General features: G+C 50.3%; 5 protein-coding genes and 1 non-coding gene across 6 annotated transcripts; 1 reads left to right on the top strand and 5 right to left on the bottom strand.

Annotated features, from left to right (window-relative positions):
* Nucleotides 1-777: 777 nt before the first annotated feature.
* Nucleotides 778-1,610, bottom strand: LRP88_04236 (class I SAM-dependent methyltransferase; the record flags this gene model as incomplete). Its single annotated transcript, XM_083240811.1, has 2 exons — nucleotides 778-803; nucleotides 911-1,610. 2 exons carry the CDS (start codon nucleotides 1,608-1,610, stop codon nucleotides 778-780), a joined length of 726 nt encoding a protein of 241 aa, XP_083103341.1.
* A 3,186-nt stretch (nucleotides 1,611-4,796) lies between these two features.
* On the bottom strand, nucleotides 4,797-6,489 carry LRP88_04235 (uncharacterized protein; the record flags this gene model as incomplete). Its single annotated transcript, XM_083240810.1, has 3 exons — nucleotides 4,797-4,814; nucleotides 4,873-5,045; nucleotides 5,094-6,489. The coding sequence occupies 3 exons, from the start codon at nucleotides 6,487-6,489 to the stop codon at nucleotides 4,797-4,799; spliced, it is 1,587 nt and encodes a 528-aa protein (XP_083103340.1).
* A 2,191-nt stretch (nucleotides 6,490-8,680) lies between these two features.
* LRP88_04234 (proline racemase family) lies at nucleotides 8,681-9,691 on the top strand (the record flags this gene model as incomplete). The annotated part of the gene is made up of 1 exon (XM_083240809.1): nucleotides 8,681-9,691. The coding sequence occupies one exon, from the start codon at nucleotides 8,681-8,683 to the stop codon at nucleotides 9,689-9,691; it is 1,011 nt and encodes a 336-aa protein (XP_083103339.1).
* A 403-nt stretch (nucleotides 9,692-10,094) lies between these two features.
* On the bottom strand, nucleotides 10,095-11,347 carry LRP88_04233 (FAD dependent oxidoreductase; the record flags this gene model as incomplete). The annotated part of the gene is made up of 4 exons (XM_083240808.1): nucleotides 10,095-10,921; nucleotides 10,981-11,078; nucleotides 11,133-11,270; nucleotides 11,322-11,347. 4 exons carry the CDS (start codon nucleotides 11,345-11,347, stop codon nucleotides 10,095-10,097), a joined length of 1,089 nt encoding a protein of 362 aa, XP_083103338.1.
* Nucleotides 11,348-12,164: 817 nt separating this feature from the next.
* LRP88_04232 lies at nucleotides 12,165-12,262 on the bottom strand. The gene has a single exon (XR_014475172.1). It is a non-coding gene; the product is annotated as a 5S ribosomal RNA (ribosomal RNA).
* Nucleotides 12,263-16,451: 4,189 nt separating this feature from the next.
* Nucleotides 16,452-20,615, bottom strand: LRP88_04231 (uncharacterized protein; the record flags this gene model as incomplete). The annotated part of the gene is made up of 3 exons (XM_083240807.1): nucleotides 16,452-18,693; nucleotides 18,751-19,582; nucleotides 19,631-20,615. 3 exons carry the CDS (start codon nucleotides 20,613-20,615, stop codon nucleotides 16,452-16,454), a joined length of 4,059 nt encoding a protein of 1,352 aa, XP_083103337.1.
* Between the last annotated feature and the right edge of the window lie 704 nt (nucleotides 20,616-21,319).

Raw genomic sequence — 21,319 nt, 5'->3', positions numbered from 1 at the left:
GTGGTCACTTGGGGAGGGCATGCCCTGTAGACGCATAACCGGGAGATAACAGCCAGTGGTTGTCCGCATGCCGCTCCTCGTTGGTGGGGATGAACGGAACTGCCAAGGTGTCTCCCCTCGGAATCCCCGGACCTGCTGCGAGGAACCTGTCACTCATAAGCCGCAATGGTTTATGCAGCCGTTGTGCAGTGGTGAACGCATGTCGTGTCACCTGCTCATTGGCCTCAGCTCACCGCCTCTAGAACTACGCATCCATAAGCACCGGCATCTATCAAGTGATGAAATGGATGGTACGCGAACGACAACTCGCAAACATCATGATCAAGACGTTTTTTATTTAGAGCCATTATTCTTTCCCCTCCCGACATTTTGACGCTTTGACATGCTCACATGCATGCAATGGTGGAGTTGACGGGTGACCGACTGCAACAGCAACGGGCCTTCAATGTCCCACGGCGCCGCAAGCGCGGTCCGTCATCTGCGGCCCGGGCCTTCCAGTTCGTGCCACGTCGATGCTCTCTCTCGGAGTTGAACTATTGACTTTAGCGTAAATACTAAGGCCGAATGGGACGCGGCCAGGTCCTAATCGGGTGGCCCGAGGTAATGATGAGTGTTCGCCGAACCGCATTCTCGTGCATAATTCCTTGTGATGATTTAGTTGAACCAAAAGCTTGGTCGGTTAATTCATGTTCAATCTGAAGAGCCAAGTGTGATTTGCACTCGAAAATCAGACCATGAAAAGCAAGACGAGCCGAGATAAAGCAAACGTAACGTAAGTCAACAATTTGACCTCACAGTCGTTTCTATTCAATCCCAGAGGCAAGAATGCACAAGCACTCCGTACGTAGTTGCTAACGTACATCAAATCACTGTTTTCGGGGCTTTGCAGCCCTGAATATAAATATCATACCCACAATTCGCGTCTCGACCTCCTCAAATTCCTCCTTCAATACTTTCTCAAATACGTTGGGGTCTTCCTCGTAGTTGTCGAAAATCCCTCTCTTGTTGTAGAAACCCAAAGCAAAGGTGGCAACCCGGCCCGGCTTCTGCTCAGCCTTGACCTGATACCCCTTTTCCGTCTTCTCCCAAACCTTGCCCAGGATTGTAGATCCAACCAGTACGCCATCCTTTGCCAGAATGCTCTTGGCGTTCCTGATTGCTTTGGACTTGGACAAAGTTGGCCCGGGCATGTGGTGCATGATGAGGGAGAGAGAAGCAGAGTCAAACTTCTCATTTGCAAGAGAAGCAGGAAGCGGTGCTCCCGCGTCGGCATGAACAGTGCGAATATCAATCTCTGGATGACGAGATAGAATTCCCTGTTTTGCCGCGCTGAGAGAGGCTTGACTCAAGTCGACCAGAGTCAGATGCTGGTCCTTGGCCTCTCGACCCAGGTCTTGGATGGCTTTGATTGGAAAGTAACCATTGCCAACACCAATATCCACATGTCTTTGAGAGAAGTTCTTTGAGAACAAGGGACGTAGGTGTTTCTGCACTGAGCACCGCCAGATGAGGGGAGCTGAGACTCGTATGACGTAAAGGTCATATATGAACAAGACGATAGGAGTAAAGCGTATCGATCCGGCATTGTGAGCCGGTGTTGCGACTGTCATTTTGAATTGAGAGGGCAAGTGTACTGTAGGGAAACAGGCTTGGGTAAAATGGCCAATGTCCGATCTCTCAGGTTGGTTCCCTCTTGGGGGAGAAATACGAGCGTTTAAAACAGTGTGGCTTAGTTGGAATATCTATGCCCATATTGCCATGGGTTCATATGCCTCTAAACAGAAATCATGGATTGTAACAAGAGGGGTTACTCGCCTGATGGTAAACGGCCGTCTTGGGTGAATGGGTCGACAACACATCCGTGCATTAGCACACACCGTCAGTCGGGCTCATGGCTGCATACGGCGGAACCGGGCTCTTGCAGCCTGCCGAAAATAGAAAAACGTACGTTATTAGTCTGGCGGAGATAATGCAGCTGCTATGCCTATTACAGAGTCGCCGGACCCTTCAGATGTAGAGTGGGGATTGGGATGGATGACATCTGGAGCCGAGATACGAGACAGTTCGGAAAGAGAAGCGCAAGGCGTCATGGAAAGCCGGGAACTGGAGGTCCTTACTCGATGCATCACCCGGCTACATTTTCATCTCTTACCCAACTACATCATAGAGCAAGGCAGTAAGGACAGCCAAATGACGGCCATGAGGTCTGCGCCTCATACGCAACGTGCTCACACGCCAAGACGGCGTGACGAGATCAAGAGCTAGGCAACAAGCTAACGCAGAACAGAGCAGATACACGACCCGAGACAACGCTAACGAGCGCCAAAGCTTTCAACAGCCACTCTACTGCACACACCGGTGCCTCCACGAGTTGGACTTCGGTGGTGCACATGATCCAAACCGTGACCACTTTAACGACCATGGCAGTGAGCGCTAGGACCGAGGAGAGCTCCTTCGCCTGGCGCGATAGCAGCTGTTCATAGACAGCGGAGACCATGCTGAATGCGCATCACTGTACTTATCAGCACATCGTGGTACTTTCTCAAAGCCGTGCTTGTCACAGCATGGCTATGCATTGTAGCCAAGGGCGTCGAGATCATCAATGGCAAGCTTTTCAGTGCCAGAATAGCATACATGACAGCCTTGAGGGTCTCTAGCGATTATTCATTGTGGCGCTACCTTGCGCCACGAAACTCACTTAGCGGTATCTTAACTGCGACCTATCTAAGCACTTTTAATCCTTTGCCGTGGTGACCGGTCGGTCCAGTTGCTGTCCTTTCTTTGCATTCAATGGTATTGGATTCTCTGTCGTGATCAGTAGGTCCATCATCCCTAAAGTGTGATACCTCTGGAACCTTTGTATCAACAGTGGACGAAGAGCAGATCGGAGAGGGGTCGCTCATGAATTTTGACGAGGAAATGCCTCGCAACCAGCTTGGCGTTTAGAGTCTTTCATCCCTTCCTAACTGCTTGTTGTAAGTTGCAGCATGAGTGATGAGTAGTCTACTACAGGCAGCAGAAAGACTAAAAAAAGGCCACTATGTTATCGTTGGGATATGATGCTATGGTGTGTTGATAATATATTCTTTATTATAGTTGAAGCCCGGCCCTCGATGGGATATATGAGCCAAAAGACTGAGTGATAAGTAGTTGCAAGAAAAAGACTTGAGAACCCTTATATCTCTGAACATAGCTGAGCCCTTTAGTCCAGTCAATGTGGCTTAGCCAAAATCCTATATTTGCTAAGGAACTACGTATTCTCTCTTTCCCAAAGAAAGGATTCTTCGTTGAATGGCCTTGGTCTTTGCTTTGCGATTGTTCCTGACGTCGAAGAATTATCCTAAATTCGCCAAGTTTAAGGCGTATTCCTTCTTTGCCATGGGATATTGAGTAGGATATGTAACTATCTGATTTATTCCTGTATCAAGACCGCCTTCTCAGGAGATGTGGATCTGGAGGTGGTCTACGAGGCTTCGCGGGAATACAGAGAATACATGTTCAATACCGATTGCATACAGTTAGGAGTTATATAATAGAGATATTTGGATAACTGCTATGATGATGATAGTGGTTTCTAGACGTAATACCGAGTAGTACGTCCGATAAACACACAATATGATGCATTGGCCAAGGCGTGATTACAAAAACGAAGGCAATGCACCATCGTTTCGCTCCCCTTTATTCCCATCACATTGCGCTTAAATATTTTCACCATTCTAATAAACAAGAGTCGTGAAACAATCGTGAGGTGGGCTGTCGAATAGCGACTGATAAAGCGGTTCGCGTTCTGAGCAAATACGCCGGATGTCGACGCGACACAAGACTGGGACGTCACAGGCTGCGATGGGCGGCGGTGCAAAGGAGGCATTAAATTCAGTACCCAGAAGTATACTAGCTAGGTACTATGCCTTGAATCATATCTTTGAGAGTGAGGTAGCTCACTTTGACGAGGCTTGTTGTTGTGTTGATGCCCCATAGCATTTTGCTAGAGGTATAGGGTAAGTGGTCTCCCCAACGCGCGTTGGAGATATTCAGCCAATGCAGCCAATTAAGTAGCTGCTTTAGACACTTGTGGTCAGTGGTGGAGCATTCCACGGCCTTGACCTCAAAGCCCAACAAGGGAGCAAAATATAAAGAGTGAACTGTATAGAAAAGGGTTGAAGTATTGATAAATTGATAATACGCCACTAGCTCACCATACTGCACCGTCTCGCTCGTCTGTATCACATTGAAAAATGCGTGGGGTGTTAGCTTGGCCGGAGCTATCAAACAGTAGAAAGCTAGAGAAGCCTGGCTTGTCGACGTCGCTTAAGGAGTAGCAGGCGACATGGCTGCCGCGTGAAACGAGGTTTCTAGGGGACTTTCCACTCTAGGTCACTGATGAATGAAGAGCTAGAGGAGACTCGTAAGAACCCCGAATGTCGGAGGATCTAGTCAATCATACTACTCCCTGGAACACCACTTCACTTGCTTAATTTGATGGTGGAACTACTGCGGAACAAGAGGGTTGTTCACACTTTGTCTACAGAACTGGGGAGGTAAGTTCATACAAAAACTGGAGTTATGACATGATGTGCCAATGCTCTGAGTCTAGGGTCTTGATTTTGTAGCCGAAAAAAGCGAATTATCACTAGCAGGGAACCGGGATGGTCCTAATAACGATCTTGGCTAGGTATGCTCACAATGATTTTATAAAGCTTTGTGATGATTGGTAGAATCTGTAAAATTGGATCATATACCGTAGGAAGTGCTAAAGCCCCTTGGCCAGCTTAACTCATCCTATCCAATTTGCCCTTCTAACTGTCTTGGGGGACCTAGAAGTCTCCTGTTAGCGAATATGTAACTCAATACGAAGGCTTTGGATGCACTCACCTCCACCATACCAGGGTCCTTATCAGCAAAGTCTTTAACACAGTACCGTAGTCTGTTCGGGTAGTATCCCTTCTGACAGCATCCGACCTGTCTCCATTGCTTCGTCCAAAGATTCCAATCTGAATTTGCGCACCTCATATTGCCAGGAATGATCTCATCAAGGCAGTTCACCCCTATTTCAATTAGCCACCCTTCCAAGGCTTTGAACAGTCGCAACTTACCTGGGGGGCAGCAAATGCTCACTTCGCTGGCCACCTCCTCGTCCAATTCCAATCCATCGGGACAACACCAGATTGCCGTTTTGGAGATGTGAGTGCCTTCGGGACAGTATCCACCGCTTGTTTTCGGGTTGAAGAGCGGGTAATGGACAAACCCAGTCCTCCCACCACACTGCTTGGGCCGGCTATATTTCACGGTGATCTTGACCTGGTCAGTCTTGACATTTCTTGAAGATATGAACAAAACGATGAAGGTGGCTGGAGTGTCCCCTTTCTTGCATGGCAGGTCATGAGGCTTCCCTGATGTCGCATCAGTTGGCATCTCCACCCAGTCTTTGACACCAGGTTTCCGATATGCTACCCGCTGATAGCTATTGGCAGATGAATAGATGCTAACAGTTTGGCCCGTCTTGACAGTTATCTTGAAGACAGAAATGGTAAATGGGGTAGTTGTGAGTGTTGTGGTGCCGGTAGTGCTCGCCGCGCCAGTGCCCATCTTGATAGAAACCGATTTAGGAGGGATTTCCGGTATGGTAGGGATCATGACTCCGCTCGTATCCTCAATAGACTGGAGTGCGAACTCTTGAGCGAAAGTAAAAAATGTCTCAACAAAGTCACCCAGCTCCGAGAGACGTTGCCTCTCCGCGACACCAGAGAATCCTACGGGTGTCCCCAAAACCCACTCGTTCATAGACTTCAAGTTCCGGTGATTCCCCATGGACTGGAAAAACACACTCGCTGCATAAGCAGCTTGTCCATCATGCGCGTATAGAGGTACAGCCGGGTCGTACTCAGCGCCGCTGAACTTCTTCCCAGGCCATTCAGTATTCGAATTCGGAAAGACGACATTGGCGAAATAGTTTGCGGTTCCATCCCGGATATATTCGGGATCACGAGCATTTCCCATCTTCATGTCCTGCACGCAATGGTACAGTTCGTGGGCCACTGCAAATAAGGCTCGAGGAACGTTGGTAGTCGCCTCCGTCGTCCACCGTTGATACATCTGGATTTGGAAGGGGGACTTTTTCTCGTATGGATTGCTCGTCGCTGCTGTAGTGAGGCCGTCAACCGCGGTGGTGAGAATGATGACGATTACGGCCGGAAGCTTTGCGAACTTGTCGTAGGTTTTGAAAGTCTCTTCGAGGGACTTTTCAAGCACTGGCTTTACGGCGTTCTTGGTCTTGGTAGATAGCTGGCTCCATTTGCGAGTGTAGGTCACAATGATCTTTGTGCCCCCAAACTGCTTGGGATAACCGGCGAGGGGGTGGCAGTCAGTCTTGACTGTCCACTTGCGACCGACATCTCCAGACTTGAGATTCCAATATTTATCACACCTACTCCATTGCGCCTGTGCCGTGGAAAGGAAGAAGAAAAGAAAGGTGAGAAAATAGAAGCGCATTTTGAAGAGTGGTGCTCGAATATGCTAAGGGCTCCGTGAGTCTGTCAGCCGCAGCCTGGATTGGCAAACTGGTTAGTTTCGGGAGACGACCAGCGTCGTTACAGCTAGGAACAGAGCGATATATTTATCGCGCGTAGTCTATTGTTGCGACCGATTGAACTTGGTCGGTGACGGCAGACGCCGCGTTCACACGGAGGTGTGACATTTCTTGGCATTTAAGTAGCGCCACATCAACGCCTCATCAACGCCTCGAGCGTTCGCTGATGTGAAGACGCTGCTTCTCCGTCCGTACTATGCCCAGCCACGAAATTAGCTATCAATAGCCAATGAATAGTTTACTTCGTTATCCCCAGTCGAGCGTTCGGGGCCCCGCCACAGCTCCTAGTAAGCAGGGTTTAGTCACTACTGCATTTCTTCGGCATGTAATTGCCGGTCTAGCCTTTCGGTGGTCACTTGAGGGGCAAGACTAACTAGACTGCTGCAGGGATATCGCGCAAGTGTGACCGCGGGTCTTGGTGACATTTTGGAATGAGAAAGGGCTGGGAAAAGAAAGAAACTACACAGAATTTTTAATTAGGATGCCAGGTGTGCTTATTGAACGGGTCTTTATATGAGTTGGAAAGGCATAGTTTAATAACTGAATATGATCCATTGGCCTGTTACGTTATGGAGTAAAATAAGGTTTGTTGCCTCCCTAATGTAACTAAGATGATAAAGACGGTCAGGGTTGGCTGGCCCAACTCGAGTACATCTAATCAATCGCGTTATTAACCCGTACATCAGTGCAAAATAAAGAAGAACAAGTAGAGACACTGTGAGTTAATCAAGGAATCGAAAGATACTGCAGGCACTGTTTCACGTGTCAAGCGGACCACTTGATGAACATCATTGGTTGCCGACAAAGGAGTTGCCCTGAAGGATAGGCCTCATCCGATAATGGATCAATACGAGGCATTGCAGCACAGGCGGCAGCACCAACTGGAGATCTAGGCTGGGCAACGGAAATTATTGTATTGAATACCATAACCGCGCTCATCTTGAGCAATAGAGGCCCATTTCACATGGGACATGAGTGTCGCCTTTGAGAAGCAAGTTTAGCTAGACAACTCCATACACAGTCGGTCCTCGGTATTAAACAATGATAGCCGTAACATTGAACTCTAGCCGTGAAGATAGCGGCGAAGAGGTGCCTGCAGACCTAACCAAGGGTCAAGCTGAGACTCATGGAGATAAATCGGTCGGGGGTGAGCCATGACGTCTCCAGCGGTGGAGGCATATCTGCTTCTCCAGTTATGGTGGTTACTTCGTAGAGAAGTCGGTTGATATCGTTAGGTAGAAAGAGTCGGGCCCGATCCAGTACCGACGAAGAAACATTGCCAAAAAAAAATGTCTCCAAGGGCCATACCTTATTGTAGCATGAGTTGAGACTACCTTCGATGTCTGCCTGGTGACCAGTCTCGCCAGGGACGAGTGTCAAGATCTTGCTTCACAATTTCTTCCCTACCCCACTCTTGGGCGATAGGTCTCACGAGTTGAGCTACGGAAATTTGGCTTGGTGGAGAGTTGAGAAAGGAAAAGCATAAGAAGGACAAGCATAAAAAGAAGAAACAATTAGTGGTGTTGTGGCGCGATAATAAGTCCTTTGGAACGCGGTAGTCTAGTGAGGAGCGGGAAGGGACTCTTTCCGGGGTTTTACCAATAAAAAAGTCGGGGAATGACGCTGATACTAGCACGGTGTGAGAGGTCACTCTATCAACTCGGAGATAGCATGGCCTTTTTGGTGAGAGGACACTTGAGATAAAGATATGGGTTTGGCTTTGTCTGTTGCCCCGGACGCCAAAGGACTAGAGTACTTCATGGGGACTGCGGCCGCAAGTTTCTTAGGCGCTATGAACTTATCATATCTCGAGCTCGGTTTTACTGACTGATTTTGCAGTGAGGGGCGGGATGGGGTCCAGGCCATTAGCTGACCCAAAATGAGGCAAGTTTCCGCGAAGGGCATGCAATCCCGATATCCCGTTCAATGATAAGAGGCTTGTAAGGCGTGGCACCCTTCAACAAGCACACAGACGAGCATTCGACGAGCCTTGGTCACCTTTCTTCTTGATCCCAGCGCTGGCATTAGATTGTCCCTTCCCTTGCAACCAGTACAAGCCGCTCCCTTCTCTCACCCTCTTCTCACACACTCGCCATGAGGTCAAAACGGGTCATATCCATCGTCTGCTGTCACGCTGAAGGTGAAGTAGGCGATGTGGTCATCGGAGGTGTGATTGATGTCCCCGCAAAGACGATGCACGACAAGCTCGTCCGCTACATGGCCGAGAAGGACGACCTTCGCCAGCTGCTTCTCCAAGAGCCACGAGGACGTCTGGAAATGAGCGTAAATCTGGTCGTGCCGCCATGTCGTCCCGACGCCGATGCCGGCTTTCTCATCATGGCCCCTGGCGACTGGGTGCCCATGTCTGGCTCCAACACTGTGTGCACCACGACGGTTCTTCTCGAGACAGGCATCGTGCCGATGAAGGAGCCTGTCACGGAAGTCAGACTTGACACCGCGGCGGGTTTGGTTGTGGCAACTGCGGAATGTCAGGATGGCAAATGCAAGTCTGTGTCTTTTGACAACGTCCCCGCCTTTGTTTACGCCCTCGATAAAGAGATCAGCGTTCCTGGGCTTGGAAAGGTCGTCGTAGACATTGCATACGGGGGCCAATGGTATGTCCTCGTCCAAGCAGACGCACTGGGTGTTATGGTGGATACTGTCAACGCGGATCGCCTCATCGACCTCGGTAAACGGCTGAAGAGCGCCGTTCTAGCTGAATGCATGCCAACGCATCCCGAGAACCCGGCGATCTGTGGCATCAACAATGTCATCATCACGGAGCCGCTGGTCGACGGGCCTGAGGGGAAGACAGTCAAACATACGGTCATTGTCACGCCAGGGAGACTAGATAGAAGCCCATGTGGTACGGGCAGCTCTTCTCGCCTCGCCATTTTCCATGCCAGGGGGCTTGTCAAGGTTGGTGAGCCGGTCAGGTTTAGGAGCATTATCAACACTCAGTTCATCGGTCACATTAGAGGCACGGCAAAGGTTGGGGACCTGGATGCAGTGCTTCCGACAATCAAGGGAAGGGCTTGGATCACTGGTGAGAAGAATGTGCATCTTGATCCAGAAGATCCATTTCCGACAGGGTTTTTACTTTGAGTAGAAGGTAGAAAAGAATACAAGAAAGGGTCATGAAATTGTTCTTGATATCAATGACCATCTCCGTCAGGCACAATAACAAAGAACACAATGATAAACAGAGGACAAGATTAAGACCCAGTGCTGTGAAACACCGTAACCTAGAAAACATTAAGCTTCTATGGTGGTAACGATAGAAGAAGCCTCATCAAAGAAGAGTCAACTGTTCGGTTATGCGATTATCATCAGCCTTGCCATGAAACGCATTGGAGGAAACTGAGCGCTTCTCTAGGCAAGCGTGATGAACTCGAGGCTGACATAAATTAAAATCTAATTTCCCACCTCAGAAAGAATAACGAGGACCGAGGATAAGGGTTCATACGATTAAGTAGATATAGAATACCAAAACTATAACACATGCATCTTACAACTTTGCTCGAGTCTTGGTCACCTTTTCAACCAACTCAACAACTCCTTCGGCACAGCCAAATGACCCCATGTAGCCCCAACCTGAGTGTCCGTAGTTATGGATAATCCACGTCTCGTCATCCAACTTCTCCTCCTCGAGCCTCAGACCATCCTTCCTCCATGGACGGAAACCAACACCATGCCGCACGACACTCAACCCCGAAATACCCTTGCCGTCAGCAATCTCCGGGCAGAGAGTCACAATTCGTTCCATGATCCGGTTCGCGGTGTTAGGATCGGGCTGAGAGTCCCAGTTGCCGATCTGATACGTGCCTCCAATGACTGTGCCACCGCCAGCTGCTCTTTGCATGGCGTAAATCTCCTCACCGCTCCCATCGAGGGTGCTCGAGCACATGAAGAGAGGGAAATTCTTGGGAGTCTCGTTTCGCACAACCACGATCTGGCCGCGAGAGGGAGCCACTGTTGTATCCTCAACCCCACCAAGCTTCAGAGAGCCGAGACCAGTGGCATTAACAATGATATTGGCTGTTCGGCCTGTGTGACTCAGGTGCTTGGCTTCTTTGATGTGAGAGATGATGCCACGTTTTACTACAACGCCATGCTTGAGGCACTGGCCGAGAATCCACGGGAGAAAAATTGCCGTGTTCATACAGATACCCTGATACTGGAACCCCGAGTCGTAGCCAGGAGCCACTTCTGACGGGAGGTTTTCGCGGAAATTGTTGAACATCTCTTTGAACCATGGGTTATCCTGGTAGAAGTGAGATGAGAAGCCAGACGTGTCGGCCTCCATGTCCTTGTTTTGGCGGATGACATGGGTCGCTACAGATGCAGTGTCAGTCATGCTAACCAGGCTGGAGGTTGAGAGGCCAGTAACGCACTCTGGAAATGAATCCCTGCTTCAGGGGTTTCTTCAGTCAACTTCTTGAGAGCGACCCAAGTTCTTCGTTCCCAGCGGCTTCCCTCCTTAGGGGCCAATCTGTAGAGGTGTCAGAACAGATACAACTTGACTACCACAACTTAGGTTACTCACGGAATTACGTTGGCTCCCGCCCAAGGTGAGGCATATTCAGCATCATAGTCACCGGGCATGTGTTTAGCAACCACGGTCACGACATTGCCTTCCTCTTTGGCCAGCAGCAAAGCTGATGTGAGACCAATCACACCGGCACTGATACTGTTAGCAAAGCTATCTCTAGTTCCCAGAGATCAAGTCACTTACCCGATAACAACGACGGTATTGGTCATTTTGGACGTACTAACCAAGAAGAAACTTAAAGCAGTATGCGCACCGAAGTCTGCCAGTCGAGCTACTGTAAGGAGCCAGAGAGACTTAAATGCTGGCTACTCACCTAGTGGGTTATGACAACTCACAGCCCCTGATTAGCCACACCGCAATGGCATGCTCTTTCAAGAAGGACTGAGTGAGCTAGCTGACGACTTTCAAGGCCAGCCTAGTTCGTCTGTTGCTTTTTGTGGCCCACGATGACCTACACGAAACCGAGGTGTGCCCATTTTGATCAGATGTGACCCACATGGCATCTCGGCACCAAACTTATCTTGAGGATTCACGCTTATCAGCGCGGTTGCTTTCCTAGTTAACTCGAAGGTTGGGGTCACGCGGGGGACACCACCACTACCCCACGACCCTCAACCAAAACTAAGAGGGTGGCTGTTCCGGTTGTTAGTTGCCGAAATGGCAAGGCTTTCCGTTTGAACGCGGAAACGTGCCTGTTTTGAGGAGTGAGTTTATATCCGAAAAGAGTCTAGTGCTCTTAAGTCTTGGCGTGGGGTAAAGAGACTGCCGTTCATGAATGAGAGGAAGAAGAAACATGGCATGAAGACTGAAGAATGTCAATAGGTAGGCTTCAACCTTCTCTGCAAGGAATGATGTTTTTATGCAATTAGTCAAATCTCATGAATAGCGCTGAATGCTTGAACATCACGAGATTTCAACAGCCATTGCGCGTCATTGAATGTGCTATGCACAAGTTCCGCATCTGTTCTCTATAAATCATAAAGCTGTTTAGCAAAAAAGGAACAAAGAGCAAAAAGAAAGATGTACATACAACAGCGGGGATTCGCTGGTCGTCACCGACCCAACTACTAATCCGCCCCTCACTGGCTTATCTATGGGAGAGCGGACGGGACTCCGGACATTCTGGGCATTTTTGCCCCGGTGTTTAGCCGGCAACCGTCGCATGGCTGCCTCACGGTTCAGGCTGCACGGTCTTTCTCCGGCCCCATCTCCACTTTCGGCTCTCCGGGGCGTTTTGGCCCCCGCCGATACCGGTCCCCGCCTCCGCACCGTTTCCGGGTGGAGACGCGCGCCGGCCGTCGAGGATGCCGACCGTTTTCAAGCTCCGTCTTCCCGTCACGGACGGCCTCAGCGCCCACCCCTCCGCCCCGCCACCTTAAGCGCTCCCGGGGGAGGAGGAAGGGATGAAAGGCACCCCCCCTCCTCTTCAGCAAAGCCTTCCTAGGATGTTATGAAAGGAGGTGTTCTAATTCTAGGTTCTGGCCCCGTGGTGCTAAAATTAAGAGGATCGAGCTGCGCTCCTTTGCCTACCTTGCCATCCTGTATTTCTCCCCTACTCTCTACACCTTTTGCACCTTCTATGTTCTCTTTCTCGATAATAGCAATAGCCGCCCACAGTTGATCCCCAGTCTCAAGTCATGGCCCAGCCGACGGACTTACTAGCTTAGAAGCCTCGGAAAAGGGGTACACCCCGGATCCGGGCAGACTCCAGCAAGGCCGTCTAGGCGATCTTAGAGAGAAACCGTAGCAAGCCGCCGCCGGAGAAAGGCGCGGGCTTGCATAAGAAGACCCTGGCGCTCCAGAATAGAGTCTGGAAGGAGTGGACTCAGTGAGTTTGTCCCGACCGAGCCAGCTCGGAGCCTTTGGCTGATTAATACCCTCAGGTTTGTCGAAGCTGGCGCGCTCGACAGTGATAAGACGTGGCTGGACCTGTGTGACGGCTCGCACGACGCCGTTAAGATATTCGAGAGCTTCCTCGAGCTATACATCCTGAACTCCGTAATACATGTGCCCTGCTTAGGCCCTGACGAGTATAAGACTAAGAGAGACGTGAATAATGCGGCGATGGTGTAGGACGTGTGGTCTGCGTTGGTTTGTGTCGCGAATGATGACGTGCTGAAGCAGTTCTGTTACTAACCGAATGCAAACGCGCAGCATTTCATACTACGCTACTCAACCCATGGCGGCGTCGAGTCTAGCCCTGCTAGACTGGTTGGAAAGGTGAGACTCACCCAGTGCAATTACCATTGATCTTGGACCTTGGACTAACTGAGATTTGAGTTGATTCCCGGGCTAGCTGATAGGCTCGGCCTGACTTGGCGCCAGCAATTCGTGAAAAAGGAGACGACGGAAGAGGATCTGCTGCTTGTCCTCTGAACCGCCTGGGAGAGGGCATCCGACATCCTCTGCAAACCCTCCCAGCGAGTCTCGTTCTCAGGTAATGTCATCCTCGGCGGTATCGGCGGCTGGCGGTACGAGAGCTTGAGGCGTGTCGAGTATAAGGACATCGAGGTTGGCTGGTTGAGAGATCCTGCCGATTCGGCGAAAGTCCGGCCCGTTGTAAGCATTCATGTTCGACATGTGAAGCGGCACGAGCATGAGATCGAAAGGGACCAGAGCGCAAGGTACTTCGTATCGACTCGCGGTAGTGGAATGCCGTGCTAACCTCTGTAGTTTGACCTTCGGCATCACCTAGGTCCCGGTTAAGTCTATTTGCCTTCTCTCTCATATCGTCGCGATGGCTATCTATAATGGTGATTTTTGCAATAGGGTTCACATCCTATGAAGAGGTGTTGTACCCCAAGGGCTTGGGTGAGGATCACATTGACTACGTATTACTTAAGTAGAAAGACGATATTATAGATTAACCCGTCTTTCCGCTAGACTATAAGCTATACTAGAGAATATGGCAATGAGTTCTCGAGGTGGCCGGGCTCCGCGAGGGGCTGCGGCCTTACTTAATAAGAGTAGGGGCCGGCGGTCGCCTTAATGGTGAGCATGATCCTTCCGTAGCTTAATATAACTCTAACTATTATAAGGTGCGCTTAAGCCTGCTCTTTAAAGTTATATTATAGGTAATACAGAAGAGGTCTTTTAGAAGAGCTATAACCTAGTTAATTAGAGACATAGTTTAATAGTGGTGGCCTATAAAGAATTAACTAAAGGTTACGATGAGGTAATCGCTAAATTATATTAGTTATTTATAAAATAGGACTACTATGCGCCGATTTACATCTCTAATGAGGACTAGAAAGGATTTAAGTCATAGAATGATATTACTTAATAACGCAAAGAATTAAATAGCCTTCTAAACCGCAATAGCAAAGAGGCAAAGAAGATCCAATTAAAGATCCAGTATATCAAGAAGATATTAGAGAAGGAGCTTATAAAGCGACGACGCGATGAATACTTTAAGACTACTAACCGCCTAAGAAGTAAAAGATAATCTATAACCTATCTATAAGAACGCAGACCAAGGAGACCTGGCCCGAAGCAGAATGAACATAGCAGCAGGATAGTAGAAGAATTATCGCCTTTTTTTCTCGCAGAGGACTTAACGAAGAGGTTTGCTAACTAACTTATTAGGTACTTAAGGGAGGCTCTAGATCGAGATCCTTTATATGATGCCAGGGATGCAGAAGTGACAAGACCAGAAGCAGATTTAATGATACCTAGGTATTTGATCTATAATAGGAATTTCGCACGAAAGAATGGCCTAACCAGATATGTTACCTTGGAGCATAGCAAAGACTTTTAGAAACCTTTCTATTATCGCGAATGCGAGCTTTCAGGATAGAAATAGCTAGTTATAGCCGGCCTTTTTGCCTAGAGCAACCATATTGAATAATACCATGGCAAACTCTATGCACCTAACCCCATAAAACTAGCTCACTGCTTTCTTTATGATAAGACCTTTTCAACTGGAGGGTTTAGCTTGCATCTCAAACGATCTCACGCTCAGCTTGGCCACTTTGACACGAGCTTCCCCTGCCCAGAATGCCGGCGGTTGGGCACTGACAATCTCATCACAAATTTGGACCAGTGGATAATCTACGTCCGGGATACATATGATGGCGGCGCAGTACCAGGGGCCATTGTTACTGGCAGTACCGACCAGAGACCAAGGAAGAGGAAGACAGAGGAGCTAAACCAGTATCAAACTAGGATGAAACAGGTATGTATCGAGGCGATTGTGAAGGACGAGCGGGGAGAGCATAGTTGTGGCATCACAAGAGGTGACTTTCATGGCAGCAAAGATTTCTGGGATAGAGATGAGCAGGCAGATTGGGATCAGAGCACCGTAGGCGGCACCTGCCATGCCAGTGAAGAGTTCTGGGTAACTGGGAGAGATGAAGATTATTGATTTAAAGGATAAAGGTGAAGAGCTCATGTGGTTATCACTATACCTATCCTTGAATCTAGATTTGCGTGAATATATTAGACTGGCACTATCTCTAGTACTGTTTAGATGTGACACCCCCGACCAGGCCAAGCACCTGACTCTCATGAGATATCTGCAAATAGTAAAGTCCAAGACGAAAAGACGAGTGTCCTTTGCAGCAAGCACTTCCCTCATGTGCCTGCCAAGATCAAGCCTTTGCTTTGAAGCGTTTTTGGCGGGCGGGCGGCTCTTGAGCTCCCCTGGCATCCCCTTAATACGGCGCTGCGGCCTCTTAGATAACCATTTCTAGTACTTGGTGGGGCAGCCATCTCCCGCGCCTTTAAGGGCGCCTCCCCCGCATTTTGTCCGATAGCCGCCGGTCAGGCTCCACTGAAGTACCCACGGTTCCTCGCTGCTAAGCACCTAATGTCGCTTGGAGCCTCACAGAGCACGTTTCTGACTTGTTGCAGACCTCCCCCGTTTCGAGGGCGATTTGAGCAGCATTTGACAGACATAAGGAGGCTAGCCTCCCTCCCCTTAGGGGAATAACTTAGCACATGTATTTCTGTGACCCACTCTACCGCCTAAGACACTGGCATCTCCCCACAATCATTTAATTAACGATCGCTGAAAATCGGGCAATAGCAACGTCAAAGGTCTCAATTGACGTGGGCAGGGCCCAAAAGCCTAGGTCGCTTCACTAGGTCCGTTGCGCTCGCCGAGCGGGTCGTTTTGCAGACGCACAATTAGCGCTCATTTGATTGAGTAGGCGCACAATATCGAGGTGGCCTTTTGTCGCACTGAGCGCGTGCTGAAAGGACCAAGGATCAGGTAAAGAATAATGGGCAGCAGCAGTGTGTTGATTGATTGTTGTCTATTATGCGGGGGGGTACTCTATCCTGCAGAGCTACTTATAGCATACGGCTAGATTACTAACGTAGTTGCTCCCTTTCCACCAGCAGCCGCACAATGTCGAGATAGCCTTCGGATGAGGCAGCCTGGAGAGCGTTGCCATACTCGCCGCCCTGTGCATTGATATCCGCTCCCCTTTCCACCAGCAGCCGCACAATGTCGAGATGGCCTCTCAATGAGGCAGCGTAGAGAGCGTTGCCATAGAAGACGCCCTGTGCATTAACATCCGCTCCCCTTTCCACTAGTAGCCGCACAATGTCGAGATGGCCTTCGGATGAGGCAGCCTGGAGAGCGTTGCCATCCTCGCCGCCCTGTGCATTGATATCCGCTCCCCTTTCCACCAGCAGCCGCACAATGTCGAGATGGCCTTTGGATGAGGCAGCCTGGAGAGCGTTGCTATACTCGCCGCCCTGTGCATTGATATCCGCTCCCTTTTCCACCAGCAGCCGCACAATGTCGAGATGGCCTCCCAATGAGGCAGCCTGGAGAGCGTTGCTATACTTGCCGCCCTGTGCATTAATATCCGCTCCCTTTTCCACCAGCAGCCGCATAATTTCGAGATGGCCTCTCAATGAGGCAGCGTAGAGAGCGTTGCCATAAAAGACGCCCTGTGCATTAACATCCGCTCCCCTTTCTACTAGTAGCCGCACAATGTCGAGATGGCCTCCCAATGAGGCAGCCTGGAGAGCGTTGCCATAGAAGCCGCCCTGTGCATTGACATCCGCTCCCCTTTCCACCAGCAGCCGCACAATGTCGAGATGGCCTTCGGATGAGGCAGCCTGGAGAGCGTTGCCATCCTCGCCGCCCTGTGCATTGATATCCGCTCCCCTTTCCACCAGCAGCCGCACAATGTCGAGATAGCCTTCGGATGAGGCAGCCTGGAGAGCGTTGCCATACTCGCCGCCCTGTGCATTGAAATCTGCTCCCTTTTCCACCAGCAGCCGCACAATGCCGAGATGGCCTCCCAATGAGGCAGCCTGGAGAGCGTTGCCATAGAAGCCGCCCTGTGCATTGACATCCGCTCCCTTTTCTACTAGCAGCCGCACAATATCAAGATGGCCTTCCCATAAGGCAGCCTGGAGAGCGTTGCCATACTTGCCGCCCTGTGCATTGACATCCGCTCCCCTTTCCACCAGCAGCCGCACAATGTCGAGATGGCCTTCGGATGAGGCAGCCTGGAGAGCGTTGCCATACTCGCCGCCCTGTGCATTGAAATCTGCTCCCTTTTCCACCAGCAGCCGCACAATGTCGAGATGGCCTCCCAATGAGGCAGCCTGGAGAGCGTTGCCATCCTCGCCGCCCTGTGCATTGATATCCGCTCCCCTTTCCACCAGCAGCCGCACAATGTCGAGATAGCCTTCGGATGAGGCAGCCTGGAGAGCGTTGCCATACTCGCCGCCCTGTGCATTGACATCCGCTCCCTTTTCTACTAGCAGCCGCACAATATCAAGATGGCCTTCCCATAAGGCAGCCTGGAGAGCGTTGCCATACTTGCCGCCCTGTGCATTGACATCCGCTCCTTCCTCCATCAGTTCTCTCGCCGTCAATCTGAGTCCACACAGACAAGCATAATATAGAGCACATGCTTGAGGAAGTCCTGGGTTTTCATCCCAAGGCCTGTCGGCCTGATACAATCGACCCCAACGCTGAAATGTCGACTCATCTTGCAAAAAGTCGGCTGCCATGCGAATAATGTCCCCCGAAGTCTCTGCTGAAATAGCGTGGTCCATCCAGGACTCTGCTGCAAAACGTGCCATCGGGAAATCACGCCTGATTCCGTTCTGATCACCTTTGATGTCTATAAGATATGTCAAGCAGGTCTTGGTGATAGTAACGCTAGCACTCTCCATGTCAAATGGGCGTTCCTTGATTAGATACTCTTTAACTGAGAAGTGGGCGAGGTGGAGCTCCTGCATAGTTCCGGAATATGTTCTGACTTGCGCGACTGATACTAAGCTAGGGCAGTATTTTTGAACATCAGCTTCATTGAATAGTCGGTTCTGGACATGAAAATGTCCGGGCTCCGGATCTATTTTCGTGGCAATCACCTCTACAGCTTCGGACAGCTTCAGGGGCCTCTTGGCGTAGACGAGAAACTGCAGGAGACGAGTCGCATCACTCCTAAGCTCTCCGGGTATCTCTTTTAGCATACGGTAGTAAGTCTCATCTAGATCACGAGGCAAGCCTTTGAGAGCTGCTTCGATGGCGTTGGGACTTAGACATTTAGCAAGGCTGACTAATTGGCAAGCTGCCCATCTGAACCTGCAACAAACATCAGATAATCATTCAACAGTTGGGGTGATTTGAGTAGAATCTCACATGCCATCGGCTCCGTCACCGACTTTGTCGCGAATCTTCCTTAGGAGATCCTGAGATAACTTCTTGTCAACAAAATTGCGGTCCTGCTCAAGCGTTGCCATGACGTAGGAGCGTATATCGGCGTTAACAGCCCGCTTGTCGAGCAAGATGCAGTTGCGCTTCTCGAAAAAGTTAGGGATATCGCGTTCCAAGTCTGCTTCTGGCCGGCCCGTCACAAGAAGCTGGGCATTTCCAGAGCCAAAGCCTTGTATCCATGCCAGGAGTTCTTTTCTCATCGTACACTCATCCAAAGCATCGAGGAGAACGGTAACGTTCCCGGTCGTTCGAACCATCTCGTCAACACAGGCTGACAGATCACTCACGTCAGGTTGCCTACGTCCATCGTCGCAACGGGCGAAAAGACCATCAAGTCTCCTCGCGGCTTCGCCGCCAGAATGATAAAGTTGAAACGACAGCGAGCGTAGGAGGTTCTCCAGAGTCTGCTTTCTGGTATCATTGAAGTCGAAGAAGAATGCAAGGGTGGTGCGGGTCTCTTTTTGCAAAAGATAGTCAAGAATCGTCGTGCTCAGAACAGTCTTGCCACATCCTGCCAGACCGTAGAGCCACAGGTGCTGTCGTGACCCAAGCTTCCACTCCTGGAAGGTGGTGCTTTCAAGAAGCCATGTTCCAGTGCCGGCATGGCGGCGTTCCCTCGCCAGGTTGGCGTTAGTCGAATAGTCTGGCGGAGACAACCAGTGCTCAACCTTGGCGCGGTGACTGTCAGATCTCACAGTGACCATGGCATCCTTGGTTTTATTTGCCGTTAAGCGCACGGAGTCTAATGTTTCCTGGACTGCTGAAAGTTAGAAAAGATTGCATCAACTGGAATTGCGACACTAACTGCAACCAAGAACCTCGCCGATTGGCCTTTCGGCCTCGACCTTGCTGGGCGGGATCTGACGCAGAAGATCCTTCGCATACGCCGCCGCCATCATTGCTGCAAAGCCCTGCCACTCCTTGTTCTTGTGGGAGTCGGAATAATCGCATATACCGCGGATTACCAGACATGGGAAATGGTTCATCAAGCCAGCCGCCTCCATCTCAAAGCATAGGACGCCATGATCAGCCGCCAACTTGTCCCGGGCAAGTGCATCCTTCATCAAAGTGTTCGCAGAGGCGATCAGTCCGCAGTGGATTGCCGGGTTATCTTCGTCTTCGTCACGTTCGGATCGGGTTACCAAGTGGGAGTGATCGTCACCGCACACAAGGGTGCATTGTTCTGACGAGTCCTCTGGATGTTTAAAAGAGGATCGGTACAGCAGGTCGGTAGCAGATGGACGGCAGTACTTCTTTCGCTTCTTGATTTTCTTCAATGCCATGTCCACCTCGTCGTTAAGTCGATGGCCGGCCATCTCATATCTAGCCTCGAGTGCGCCCACCGCTGTCAATAGCAGCTGTGGCGGCTGATTTAACGACCCTGTTGTCACAAAGGCCTTGTCCTGGATCGCCTTTCCATAGTCGTATTGGAACACGCCGCCTTTCCCGTTATCACGGGTGCTCACCACAACATCCCCGAGTCGTATGTCGTGCTTTGCGCTTGGGGCGCCGCCGCCGATACCGACCATCAGCCCGATGCGGACATTTGGAAAGCTGCGCAACATATCTCTTGCGACTGCGGCGGCGGAGGTTGTGCCGTACTCCGACTTGGGTAAGGCGGCCATGACAACATTATGCTTTCCGATCCTTCCCAGGGCATAATTGTTGTTGTCGCCAGGGTCAACTGTCTCTAGATCTTCATGTTTTTCATCAAATAAGGCTTGTGCAGCAACAAATTCGGTAGTAATAGCGCAGATCCAGCCGACTGTGTACTTCTGGGGGTCTGACATGGCCGGCGTTCGATGTAGGACGAGGGAAGGATGTGGCGTCGTATGCGTAAGCGATCAGACCAAAGGTGGGATGCTAGGGTGAGGATATACAAGACTTCAGAAAAAAAAAATGCAGCAGGCAAGAGGGCGACCATGTCGGGGTTTAGATGCTCTTAAGTCTCTGGTCAGGGGGCACAGACCAGGCTCTCCGTAGATGCGCAAAGATGAGGCGGCATGGTCCACGGCGCTTACTTGCAGCAGGTTGCGGCAGGCTGAGCGTTCAGAGCAAATGATTGGCGAAGGAATCTGAGCCAAGGAGGACAAGTGGACGAAACACAAAGGCCAACTCTTCGCTGCGTCCATAAGTAGTGGTGTGGCAGACCAAAAAAAAAAAAAGCCGAGGTGCCAATGATGGCTCATCATAACAGTGGCCCATGTTTATCACGTCAAGTGATCCGTACGGCTAAGGGTATCCGATAAGACACAAAACCGGTTACAGAGGGTCAAAGTACCGGACTGTAGACACTCAGTAAGCGACACGGGTAGGACCTTCTAACCCAAGGGAGTATGCGTCGAATTAGGTTTCCCCGCAATGCTATCCGGCTAGAATTCGTGGTCGCATAACGAGACATAACCATGCGCTTCTCCACAAGGGAACCCAACACGACCCGATGCATCTAGCGATCTGGCCCGCGGAGCTCTGGAACTAGCTCGGCGATTGTTAG

Source organism: Fusarium phalaenopsidis (assembly GCF_050370095.1).
Source record: "Fusarium phalaenopsidis strain FUZ10S chromosome Unknown contig_32290, whole genome shotgun sequence".
Classification (NCBI taxonomy): Eukaryota; Fungi; Ascomycota; class Sordariomycetes; order Hypocreales; family Nectriaceae; genus Fusarium; species Fusarium phalaenopsidis.
Note: the sequence above shows the minus strand (reverse complement) of the source record. Positions and strands in the feature narration are given on the sequence as shown.